Genomic DNA, 12,602 nt, shown 5'->3' with positions numbered 1-12,602 from the left:
TGCCACCTCCCCCTGGTCACACAGTGAAGAGTCTGTCTCTGCCATGTTCTAGCCTCAGAAACTGCCAGATGAGTAACATGTGCTTCGTTTCATCATCAGGTTTCAGGAAACCAGACCAACCCTGCCCAACTACATACACATTGAAGCCACGCTTCACGGTGAGATAGAGCGTGCAAGGCAGGCAGGCAGGCAGGGTGTCTGAGTGTGCGCTTGTGGGCATGTGAGCGTGGAGTCTGGAGAGCTCTCCTGGCAGGGGTGGGGGAGGGGCTGCAATTATTTCGCTTCTAGATGGCCCATTCCCCCGTTCCCTATCCCCTAAAAATGTCTAAATAGGGGCTGTTGCTCAGCATAAGCGTAAGTGGAGGGGTTGACAATCTATTTGGAGAGAGAAGACAGGTGCCAGAGAAGCAAAATAAGGGAGCTGTTTTTGGTTTTTTTGTTTTTAAATGTATTTTTATTGATTTCAGAGAGGAAAGGAGAGGGAGAGATAGAAACATCAATTATGAGATAATTATTGATCAGCTGCCTCCTGCATGCCTTCCCCCCACCCCCCACCCCCACTGGGCATGTGCCCAGACCGGGAATCAAACCAGTGACCTCCTGGTTTATAGGTTGGTGCTCAACCACTGAGCAATGCAGGACAGGCAAGGGGGGCTGTTTAAGCGCTGGCTGGGGTAGAGGCAGCTGGAGCAGGAGGAAGCCAAGACCTGCAGTAACGTGGTTGGTCTCAGGATCACCACGGCCTAATAGTAGGACTTCCCCTCTGAGCCTTTGCTGTCCTCTCCATAAGTTAATGAATGATAACACCAGCTCCTGCACGGAGGGTTCATGAGGACTGCATGTGGCAGTGCCAAGAGAAGGCACCAGAAGCGCTCAGCTTAGAGACTGGCTCATTCCAAGTCCTTTTAGGATGAGGACGGGGCTGTTACATTTCACTCTGATTCCTTCGGCCTCAAAAGGGCTTAATGCTCTGAAACGAAGAAGCCCAGAAACTGCTAATGTACATGTTTTGTCTCCTGTCCCGCCTTCATTTCAGTCAATGGATTACATACAGCAGTGGTGATTCACTGACAGACCCCAAGGCCCAACTGGCCATCAGTAAACAACAGATGAGCAACTCCACCTTCTCACCACTCAGCCATGTCTGCACTCCAAAGGCCATGCCCTTCTGGTCCATTCCAGAACGGGAGGCTAGCCCAGAATAAAATGACTTTTTCCTGCAGACTTGAAACTGGTCAGCTCTGTGAGGCTATGAGGGGAAAGAGGCAGGAAGACCCATGAGGGGGAGAAAAAAACACCCTTGAGGGGATGGAGAGGGTGAGAGAAGAAAGCGGAAAGCAACTGCATGCTTCTCTAGGCAAAGCCAGTGGGAGGACTGGCCTTATACTCCCAAGTCTCCAACTCCAGCCTTTTCTTTAAGAAAAAAAAAAAAAAAGTTTGTGTGTGTGTTTTTTTCAGAGAGAGGAAGAGAGAAACATCAGTGAGAATCACTGATACAGACTGCTTCCTGTACGCCCCCTACTGGGGATTGAGCAGGCAACCTGGGCATGTGCCCTGACCAGGAGTCAAACCGTGACCTCCTGGTTCACAGGTCAACGCCCAACCACGGAGCCCACTGGCCAGGCTGGCCCTTTTCTTCAGCAATGACAGTTCTGCTGGGGCTTCAGGTTGATGACTCTCACAGGAGCCATCACCCCCTTCCTCCTAGCCGATGCTTACTGAGATGCAGCTGGGGAAGGAGGGACGGGCGCCCACCAAGCAGGCCTGGGCAGCAGTGGGAAGAGGTGGCAGGCAGGGAAGGAGCGCCCCAGTCCAGTGTCATTCCCGGCCCACAGTGGGCACCCAGCTGTTGAATGGTTGACGAGAAGCAGGAATAGAGAGACAGAGCTCAGAGTGAAGGAGAGCTATAGCCTCAGGGACAGGACACCGGGCCCTGGAAGGGGAGGGGGAGTAGCCTCTTCCTTCCTGGGTGTCAGCCTTTCCAAGGGGCAGAGACAGTCAAGAGGCCCCAAAGGCCCAGGAGTCCCCCTGACCACTTCCTCAAGCTGACACCAGGGTCCTCCAGCCCGGCCCCCTCCCCCCGGGACCAGGGAGGGGGGTGCCTGGGTCTTGTTATGGCCCACACAGCATCGCCTTTGTCAGACTGGAGCCCCTCAGTGCAGTGTTTCTTGAGGGGAGCAGCTTGAGGGGGGGCGTAGGGGGGACACAGAATAGGACTAAAGTTGGAAGGGGCCTTAGAGATACACGGTGAGAAAGGGAGCGAGCCCTCTCTCAGAAGCCAGAGGCAGGGCATGTTGTCAGGGGCTCGGGGCCTGGGACATCAACACCAGGCTGAGATGGGGCATGTCCACCAGCTCCCTTCCCGCTCACAGGAGACTTCTTCTTTAAACATTAAGTATAGTTTATTGACGACAATATAAATTCTTCACATTTGGCAACCTACACACAGGAGAAGCTCTAGCCTGGCCTTCCTGGACTCCCCCACTCTTGCCAGCACCACTTTGACCCGTTACCCAGACATGAAAATGTGGAGACAGCACAGCCTCCTTCCTCCCTCTTGTTCCCCCAGCCCACCAGGCACCAGGTTCTGTCACCAGCCCCCCTCTCCACCCATCCTCCTCCAGGTTCAGCCTCCCCACCACCCAAGCTCATCTCTCTGCCCACCTGATAAAAACCATAGTCACCTTTAGTGAGCAAACACCATTTCTGCTCACTAAAGAGGGAAACCGCCTCCACGTGGAGCCCAGGGGGACCTGGAGGACTTAGCTTCATCTGAGTGACAGCAGAGACCAGTCCCTACTGATGTGCTGTCTCTACCGTCAATGCCCAAAGGAAAGCAGAGGCCTCTGGGAGGTGGGCCCTGGAGTGGCAGAGCCCAGCAGCCTGGCCTGCCTGTGTCTCCTCGCCCAGGCTCAGGGTGATGGGCTCACCACCCGCCAGGAGCTCTCCTTCAATAAATAAACATCTGTTAAAATGACCCTGGCTTTGTCTGTCCCCCCGCATCCCAATGGGTGCCAGGTGCCTCCCTCCCCTCCCCTGCTACTTTAAGTTGCTCCTGCTCTGAAGAGAATAATAAACTGTCTCACGGGGGAGAAGCTGGAGCTGTCTTCCTGGGAACCAGGACAGTCTGTAACCAGGAAGGATGCAGAGCCTCGGCCAACCCAGCTGTCAGAGGGGCAGGGGACAAGTTCCCAGGAGCAAAGTCGATCATCACCATCACTTTGTCACACAACCCAAACAGGGAGGCACAGGCGAGCATCTGTGTTCTGCAAAAGACCCTGGAGACCGCACTGCATGCCCCCCAAGTCGCTTTCCCTTCACTCGGTGGAGAACCTGAAAAGATGCATGTCTTTAACGCTGGATACGACGCTTTCTCACATTCAGGCAGGAGGAAGGCCAGACCTGAGGAGCTGGGCATGTGAGCTCAGGGCATAAGGTGCTCAGAACAGGAAGGGCAGGGGCCACTCCAGGGACTCTAACTCCAAGGAAACATCACATCAGACTTCCCTCAGGCCAGACCCAGGGGAGGACCTGGTGGCAGCCCCGAGAACCCGGCTTCCGTGCCTGTGGGGATCGAGCGCTTCCTGTGTGTGGGTGGGGTGGGAGGGTATGATAAAGCAGGGCTTGTCCTTTGGCCAAGTCACCACAGTCCATCCTTGGGCCCTCGGAGCTGTGAGAGATACAGACCAGGCTGGCAGGTGCCTAGAGTTTGGGGACAGCAGACGGGTCACGGCAGGTGAGGGACCAGCAAGTGAGGCCCTGATGTGTTTTCCCGGCAGTCCACGTACTCATAGCTCTGGAAGACTTTCTGCTCTGAGTGGCTCAAGCAGATATAGGTCACGGTGCCCCTGGAGAGGAAGCAGGCTTTGTTGTTATGTCTGGGAGGAAGAGGAAAGCTCTGGCCGTGGCCTGCTGCCTGGAGGGCGGGGGGGGGGGGTTGGGGGTTGGCTCCCTCAGATCCCACCCTCCTTTCTTTTGTCCCCCACTCTGCTAAGGCATCTGAGGTTGCTGCCTCACCTGTGTTCCAGACAGCTCTGTGGCCGTCACACTAGAAGCTTAGGAGCAAGGTGGGACCTAGAGTAGGGGCTGGACCTGCTCTTCCCAGGAACTAACTGATCCATGGGGTCACCTTGGTAACTCCTCTCACAAGGTGAGGCTGAGGAGAGACTGGAGTCAGAAGTGGGAGAGGTCCCAGCCCTACTTACTGGATGTGCAAAAGCACGTGGTGGACTTTGATTTTCAGCCAGCTACAGATTTTGCTGAGAAAGAGAGAGAGAGGATCATGTTTCACACTGAGTGGCCATCAGAAGGCTTAAAGACCTGCAAGTCCCAGCCTTGTCACCACCTAGGCCCCTTTCCCTCAGGGGCCCCAAATGCCCCCTCCCCCACCCCCCACCCCCCGCCCAACACACACACTCCCTCTGACTAAGGAGTATGTCATCCGCATTGCAACATCACTCCACCAACCCCAACTGGCTTGGCCCAGGCACATGCTGGCCCCTCCCTCAGCAGAAAATGACATTCATCCTCAGCAATTCAGGCTAAAGAGCCCCAGGTCACATATTGTAAGGATTAACCAAATGCTAGCCTGTTCCTCATTCCAATCTAGTTCTAAACAGGAAGAGAGGCTGGGGACCCTGAACACTTCCTTGCACATTGCAGCCTCAGCCATGAGTCCAGGCCAAAGGCTGGCTGCAGGGTTTTTGCTAAGCAATCAGAAAGCCTGGTGGGGATTAAAACCAGGTTTCCAAACAGAAAAGGGGCGGAGGGAGGAGAGATCAAGGGATACTCACTATGTGTTTTCATCCAAGATCCTGTTGGCTACTGCATAAAAAATCTGTCAACCAAATGGCGTAGGGTTAGCCCCAACTCCAGCCGTCACCCCCTTCCCACCACCTCACACATCCACACCACTGTGGGCAGGGCTGGCCAGGGCGAGGGAGATACCTGTTTACTAGCCAAAGGGCCGATGTGGAGGAGGAGGCTATTTGAGACCTGCCCCACCACGACGGACAGGTGCAGCACCTCAATGGTTAGCTGGGTCACAGTGATGGGGTAGTAGTTGCTATTGGAGATGTTCAAGATATTCTGGGGATGAAGACAAGGAAAGGGAGGGGTGAGTGTGGCCATCCTTGGAAAGGAGAAGTCAAACAGTTTCAAAACCCCCGGCCTGACTGAGCCCCACCCCCATACGGACCTCAGCTGCTGAGGACCAGTGCCAGGAGCCCCTCTTGGGGGCTCTTAATGGTGAGGAGTCACTTTAACTAAAACATTAAGCTGGCTCAGGATCCAGTTGCACCCTGCCCACCCAGGGAGCCTCAGGCACGCCACTCCCATTACACGCTGTGATTTATTTCTTGGGCCCTGATTCTGACCCTTCACTGTGGAGAGTCCCAATCCTACACAATCTGGGGTTCAGGGTGGCCCCTGCTTCTCCCAGGTTTCTAACACCCTCTGGGTGCCCAGGATCACAACACTGGGCAAGGGCTACAGAGGAGTATTGCTGGGAAGGTGGGGGTCAGAGCCCAGAGGCACAGGCACCCACCTACCGTTATGTTGATGTAGACAGTCTCGTCCAAGACCACAGTGGAGGAGGAGTTGAGGCCTGCAGGCTGCGTGTCGATGGACCGGGGAAACAGGAAAAAGATGGTGAGGGAGGAGGTCACCAGGCAGATGAGCACTGCCAGGAACACGAAGAGCTCCCTGTGGGAAAGTAGGACCCAGGGGAGAGGAGTGGAGAAGTCTGAACCTCAAGGAAACTCAGGCGCTCCTCTCCACATGCAAGGCTCTCCTCTGCATCCTGCGCCCTCCCCCGGCACCCCCCCCCCCCTGCCATGGAGCCCCCTGGATGTGGAGGGCCAGCCTACACTCCGATGTGGCACTGAGCAAGGAGGAGCACAGGACCAGGTGGCAGACAGCTTGGCTTCCATTACTAGCTCTCTGGTCCAGTGCCTCTGAGCAGCCCTAAGCCTGTTTTCTTGCTTGTAAAATGGAGATAACTGTACTGACCTCATAGAATTTGATATACGCTAATGCGTGAAAAGCACCAATCCCAGGCCCTGGCACATAGCTAAAGCCCCTATTACCACTGGGAAAAGCCAGTCCACACGAATTCTGAGAGACCTGAATATTCAGAACAGGACATCATCTGTCATTTAATTTAAAATTGAGATGGGCATTAAAGCGATAGCACCTTGTAAGTGTCTCATGAGCGGCACTGTTAGATTTAGATGCTGGTGCGGTGGTGGGGAGGGCGGGGTGCTGGCTCCCAGGCTGAAGCTGAGAACTGTGGGAGGGCACTGCAGGGATCCTGTCAAATAGACCCAGATGATCATCAGGGTCACGACACCCCCAACCCCGGCCTAGAGAGACTCAGGGTTGCCTCTAACGCTCTGAAGTGTCTCCGAACAGGGAGCAGCTGGCTCTCCATCTCTACTGGGAAGAGAACAAGCATGTCTGAGCTGCCACAGCGGGGAAGCTCTTAGGAAAAACAACTTCCCCAAACCAACTGCAGCCAGGACCACCTCCCTCCCTCCTGGAAGGACTTGCAGAGTCAAGAGGTCCTCTGCTTTCAAAAGGGAGCCATGGCCCAGCCGGTGTGGCTCAGTAATTGAGCGTCAACCCATGAACCAGGAGGTCACGGTTTGATTTCAGTCAGGGCGCGTGCCCGGATTGCGGGCTCGATCCCCAGTGTGGGGCATGCAGGAGGCAGCCAATCAATGATTCTCATCATCGATGTCTCTATTCTTCTCTCCCTCTCCCTTCCTCTGAAATAAAAACATTAAAAAAAAAAGCAGTTGAAGAAAGAACAAAGCAAACACTAGATGACTTTGTCAAAATTTAATGTTAAAGGGGCAGGGGGGCATGTGTCTTGGAGGCAGTGATGCTCAGAAGGCACCAAGTGGCTATAGGTAGCTATGCCCTGGGTTTCTGGAATCAGGAAAATCCTCAGAAACGGGGCTAGTACATATGAGCCCAGTGAGGCTCAGGCGTTTGGGCGGAGAATCAATGGAGAAAAATCTGGGGGGAGGCAGAATGGGGTAGACAAAGAGGAACAGCCCCAGGGAACCGCCTGTGGAGCTGAGAGGTAGGAAGAGGAGCTTACGTGTGTCTGGGCTTCAGCCTCTGGTCCCCATAGGGGATGAGGGCCACCAGCTGCTTCTCTAGTTCTGTAGAGAGAAAGTGAGAGGGAGGGCCAAGAGGTGTCCATGACGAATGTTTCCTGTACCAGAAGCACCCCTCCACCCCCCAAAGCAACGTCAGAAGCATGCCACCTCGGCCCCCCAGCAGAACTGGGAGCACTGGGCTATGTTCTCAAGTTGGTCATCGCTAGAATGAAAGTGAGATTTTCATAAACAGATGTGAAGAATCTCTGGCATTTTTTCCTCAGAGCCTAGCTTCTTTGGAGAAGCCATTGGTAACTTCCTGAATCCTACGGCACACTGTAGCTAAGGGAGCAGAGAGGCTGGGAACCCCAGGGGCTGGGGAGCACAACCAGGGCAGGAGGGGTTAGCATCTCCCTGGCCAGCCCTACACTGGGGGACCATGAGCTGGGAGACCCAACCCCATTCAAGGATAGCCTCAGAGGCACCTGACCACGGGCCAGCTGACCGCCAAGAGCTTTTCCTGGATTGCAGGCTATTTCCAGAGCCTTGAGCCACTCACCTCGAGGGATCTCCTTATTGCCCTGGCAGGTGGGACAAGTCACAAAGCTGGTATTAGCAGCCCTTTCACAAGGGGCACAGGAAGAAAAATACTCGCTGCTACCATGGCTGGCTGAATCACGGGGTAGGATCGACCTGTTTTCGTCCTCCTGAGAGCCCAGCTGGGAGAACGTCTCACCCATCGCGTAGGGGGCTTTTTCACTAATGAGAAAAGAACAAGGCTCGGTGCTAGCTTGTTCGCACTGATGCTGAATGTCAATTTGGTTTTAGGTTCTCAAGGTTGGCCAGGAGTCCCACCACAATTTCAGCAGGTTCAAGCCTAAGCTAGCTAGGGAATGGAAAATGGAGCCGTTGCACTGCACTCTCAGGTCAGAAATCTCAATGCATTTCCAACTTCTTTCATACTGTAGGCGCGCTCAATCTGCCCACAAGAGGGAAAAGAGGAAGTTATTTCACTTAAAGCAGCGGTTCTCAACCTGGGGGTCGAACGACCCTTTCACAAGGGTCGCCTAAGACCATCGGAAAACACATGCATAAGTACATATTGTTTTTGTGATTAATCACTATGCTTTAATTATGTTCAATTTGTAACAATGAAAATACATCCTGCCTATCAGATATTTACATGACGATTCATAACAGTAGCAACATTACAGTGATGAAGTAGCAACGAAAATAATTTTATGGTTGCGGGTCACTACAACATGAGGAACTGTATTAAAGGGTCGCGGCATTAGGAAGGTTGAGAACCACTGACTTAAAGGGACTTCCATAAGTGAACAGAAGATCATGTATCTTTTCCTGGGAAAAGTTGCTGAGCAGGCATTCACTTCAGGGGAAGTAAGTTGGGTAGGGCAGGGGAGAGCAGTCATAGAGTCCCTTCTTTCTGCAAGGTGACTCTAAACACGATTACTCTCAAGAGGATTCCAGAGCACCTGGGCAGAAATGCCTGCGGTCTCCCAGCCCGGGGGTGGAAGGAAAGCTTCCATGCCTGGGCAGGTGCAGCCTTTAATAAGGCAGGGATTCTTTGCAATAAGAGAAAGGAGGCTAGACTGGTCACAGGTGGGGCTCAGACCCCTAACATAACCTGGAAGGGAGCATGAACGTCTTCCTCACTGCCTTCTGAGGTCTTTTCAGAGAGGGTCCCCGGGGCGGGTAGTAGCAACGTCAGCATCTGTCCTTCACTAGGAAAGGCCAAGGCTAACTCCAGGTTCTTGCCCCCAAACTCAAGAGTGGTGGCAGAATGAGCGGGCAAGGCGAGCCGCACGGACCTTCCTGGGCCAAATAACGGGGGCCTCTCCTGGTTCAAACCGCAGATCCGGGCTCCACTCAGCTGCAAGAAGAGATTTGGGGTTGCGTCCATGGGGAAGAGGGCCTGCAGGGCAGGGTTGTCCAGGAGCCGCGGCTGGGGCTGGCCAGGCAACCGGGCCCCTTGGGCAGAGTCCTGGGGACCCAGTGCACCGCGTTGGAGGAGGTGGGGAGCTGCTCCCGCCCTACTCCGGGGAGGGCCATCGGCCGGGGAGGGGAGCAGACGGAGAGGCTGGGATTTCATTGAGAAGGTGTTTCACGTCCCACCGGACACCCGCAGAGGCCGCTAGCCGCGAATGCCTGGCCCTTTCCTCCCAAAGAGAAAGAAGGGTCCCGTGAGCGCCTTACCCGCGGTTACTCGACAGAAACGGCTGCAAGCGGAATAGAAAGTGCGGGAGCCGGGGACCCGCCCCAGCTTTGACTCGGGGCCTCGGGAAGCCCCGCCCCGGCTCCTTCCGCCCGCTCCCGGCAGGGCCCGCCCCTCCGACCCAGCGGCCAGAGATGCTCGAGTCACTCAGGCCCCCGCGCTGCTTCCACAAGGACAGCCAGTCCAGGTAGGTTTTTCAAATTACCTTTATTTCACCATTTTTTCAGCAGTTATGTACAAGTACAATGGGGCGGACGACCGCACCCCAGGGCCCGACAGTACGACTCAGGATCAAGGCAGTCCCGCCCTACATCCACCCCATTGATTACACGCACCCTGCCGCTCAGCCTCTACCCAGAAGCCGGATAAAAACGCTTCCAATAATGAACAGCCTGGCTGGCCTGCAGTCTGAACCCTGGCTTATTAATTAGCATTCGAGAGTTATACTGTAAATAAACATCATGTTAAAGTCATTCATTATAGCACCAACCAGGTTAAATACTATTTCACTATCCTTCCCCCTTTCGGGCTGGTGAGATTCCTTTTAAGTCATTTTTGTGACTATATCTTTTAGTGTTTTTTTTGTTTTGGTAACCTCTTTCTTCACCAACTGTACCCAAGACTTGTGAGAATAAACAAGCCACCTTTTCTGAGAGAACAGTTTATAGACAGCCCCACGTTGGGCTGCGTGACTGGCAGGCACCATGTTGGCCATGTGGCTTGCAGCTCCCCTGGGGCCGCATCTTGAACCCCAAAAGCCAACCCCTCCCTTTGAATTAGCTAATTGTAATGGCTGTGTGCCTGAGCTCCAGTCAAGAGGGGCAGGTCCCGAGGTGAGGGGTTATAAAGCCAAGCAGACCACCTGTTCGTGGGCACATGCTTCCAGACCAGGCGTGCACACCCTTCTGGTAGAAGTAAAGGGATTTGCCTTGCTGCCTGGCTCCCAAGTATGTTTGGGTTCTACTAGGACCCACAGTGTGAGGGCTTGCCTTATTTCTCAGACGCTCTTCTGTAAACAAAGGGATGGCCTGCACCCACGGAAGCAAGCTCTTCTCCACTCATCCTGGGCCAAAAATGTTCAGTGTTTGTCCCCATCCAAGTTTTGCAAAACACCAGCCTCTCTTTTCTGTTCTAGACTCTAGGGCTCGGTACCCTTGAATAGATTTCAAACCTCCAGAAGTCATCAGGATTTCCTATGCCTCACACATACTCATTTGCCCACCCTTGAACTTTGCCAAGATTAACACAGGAGCCTGCTTTTCACTTTTCCTATTTCTATCTCCCCACCCAACTACTGTAAATAAAATCTGCCCTGACATAGAAAAAAGGTAAAGTTAAATTTTCTTTCCCTTTAATAGAAGAGTTTTTTTCCTTCCTCTATAGCAGGGGTGGGGAAGGTCCAGCCCTCGGGCCGTATAAGGCCTGGGAAATCATTTGGTCTGGCCCTGCCAAGGCATTAGGGGTGAGTTGATTAAATGTTTGACCAAGTATAGCAGGCTAATCTTTAAGTTGATAATTTTGTATGACCCGAGAATGATGTTATAAATACCCAAATGGCCCTTGGCAGAAAAAAGGGTCCCCACCCCTGCTCTATAGGATTAGCAAAATATTTCACACTACCTAATTTTTTCTCCCTTAAATAAAAGAAAAATGTATGTAAAATTACAATAGACACTGCTGAAAAGGGGCTGGTGGTTTAATCAGCACACTCCCCTCTCCTTTCACTGAAGTGTAGAAACCCAGAAGGCAGATATTCTTAAATTCATCAATGGGCTCTTAAAAAACAACATGCCAATTACTAAGTCTTGCAGGAAATTACTTTCGCTTTGAGAAAGGAAGAGTAACATTCCTATCATGCTCTGGGTATCAGTTTAATACCACATAGCTAAGCCTTGGGATAGGATAGAGAAATTATAAGTAATTCTTGAAACAACTTTCAGAGTTAATTTCTTTTCGTTCTCTCTCTTTTTAAAAAATATATTTTTATTCATTTCAGAGAGGAAGGGAGAGGGAGAGAAACATCAATGATTAGAATCATTGAGTGGCTGCTTCTTGCACGCCCCCTACTGGGGCTCGAGCCGGCAATCTGGGCATGTGCCCTTGACTGGAATCGAAACTGGGACCCTTCAGTCTGTCGGCCGACACTCTTATTCATTGAGCCAAACCAGCTAGGGCTCAGGGTTAATTTCTTTTAAAAATTGACAATTAATAACATATAACCCCATACAAACATCTGCATTAACCAAGAAAAATACTCAACTTCAATACAAGCAAGAGAAAAATGGTATAAGAAGTTCAAGTTATACTCTCCAACGAACTAAAATGGAGAAAGGAGTTTTATCCAAATCAACTGAAAAGCTGTCTTTCTACTATTCATTCAATGTTTAAAGTGAAAATTTACGTCTGGTCTTTGATTTGCTCCAAAAAATAATGTAATACAGGTATTGTCTTGACAATTCAATCATGGGCTCTATACATATTCATCAGATTAAAAAATAAGCAAGGGCTTCTGCCCCACACCCCAATGACAACAAAGATCATCTCTGAGCAGCAGGCAAAGTTATTTAATACATGGTCACTTCTCAATAGCGGTGGCTGTACCAGTCGTTGTTGTTGACCTGAAGAAGTTCTGTCACAACCTGCAGGATGTTGTAATTGTGTTTCTTCAGCAGCCTCAGGTTCAGCTGCCTGTCACAGAATCCCATTTCAAAGAGATGGGCCATCAGGGCTGCTGTCTGATCTTCCGAAACTATTGGCTGTGTAGTCAAGAAAAGCAGAACATTTTCTATATAATTTACATGTTATCTTTCAAGTCATATTAATCTTTCCAGATTTATTAAAAAATCAGGTAGGTAGATACAAGGGTATGACACTCCTGTCCACCTGATACTAATGGGTCATCTGAGACCGTAATGGGGAAGGCCCCATGTTGGATTAGGTATGGTTTGTCCTTAGAGCCAGGAGGAGATGCGTCAGAGGGGACTTTCAGGAGAAAGCATTCTTTGGCCAGATGAAGGAAAAGATGCAAACTCTGAAAGCCCTATGAAAATAAAGGTACTTGTGAGGATGGGACAAGAATAAACAAGAGATGAGAGTGTTACTGGAAGTTAGTATGGGAAATTTAGTCAGATGCAAAAGAGCTGCACAAAAAACTGCCTGGAAAATTATATCCTAGGTCCATGGTCGGCAAACCGCAGTTCGTGAGCCACATGCGGCTCTTTGGCCCCTTGAGTGTGGCTCTTCCACAAAATACCACGTGTGGG

General features: G+C 51.9%; 2 protein-coding genes across 4 annotated transcripts in view; both read right to left on the bottom strand.

Moving 5' to 3' along the window:
• Positions 1–2,386: 2,386 nt before the first annotated feature.
• TMEM106A (transmembrane protein 106A) lies at positions 2,387–7,846 on the bottom strand (the record flags this gene model as incomplete). The annotated part of the gene is made up of 7 exons (XM_081110492.1): positions 2,387–3,848; positions 4,206–4,259; positions 4,794–4,837; positions 4,948–5,088; positions 5,550–5,703; positions 7,106–7,169; positions 7,666–7,846. 7 exons carry the CDS (start codon positions 7,844–7,846, stop codon positions 3,728–3,730), a joined length of 759 nt encoding a protein of 252 aa, XP_080966618.1. The 3' UTR covers positions 2,387–3,727.
• Positions 7,847–9,528: 1,682 nt separating this feature from the next.
• NBR1 (NBR1 autophagy cargo receptor) overlaps positions 9,529–12,602 on the bottom strand; it is a 29,835-nt gene continuing 26,761 nt past the window's right edge. For all 3 annotated transcript variants that reach the window (XM_081109181.1, XM_081109182.1, XM_081109183.1), the window contains one exon: positions 9,529–12,095. In XM_081109181.1, the coding sequence (XP_080965307.1) occupies positions 11,922–12,095 (174 nt within the window). In that variant the 3' untranslated portion in view covers positions 9,529–11,921. The remainder of the gene's footprint in view (positions 12,096–12,602) is intronic.

The sequence above is a fragment of the Myotis nattereri genome (genome assembly GCF_964212035.1).
Source record: "Myotis nattereri genome assembly, chromosome: 16".
Lineage (NCBI taxonomy): Eukaryota > Metazoa > Chordata > Mammalia > Chiroptera > Vespertilionidae > Myotis > Myotis nattereri.
This window is presented reverse-complemented; position numbering and strand designations above follow the sequence as displayed.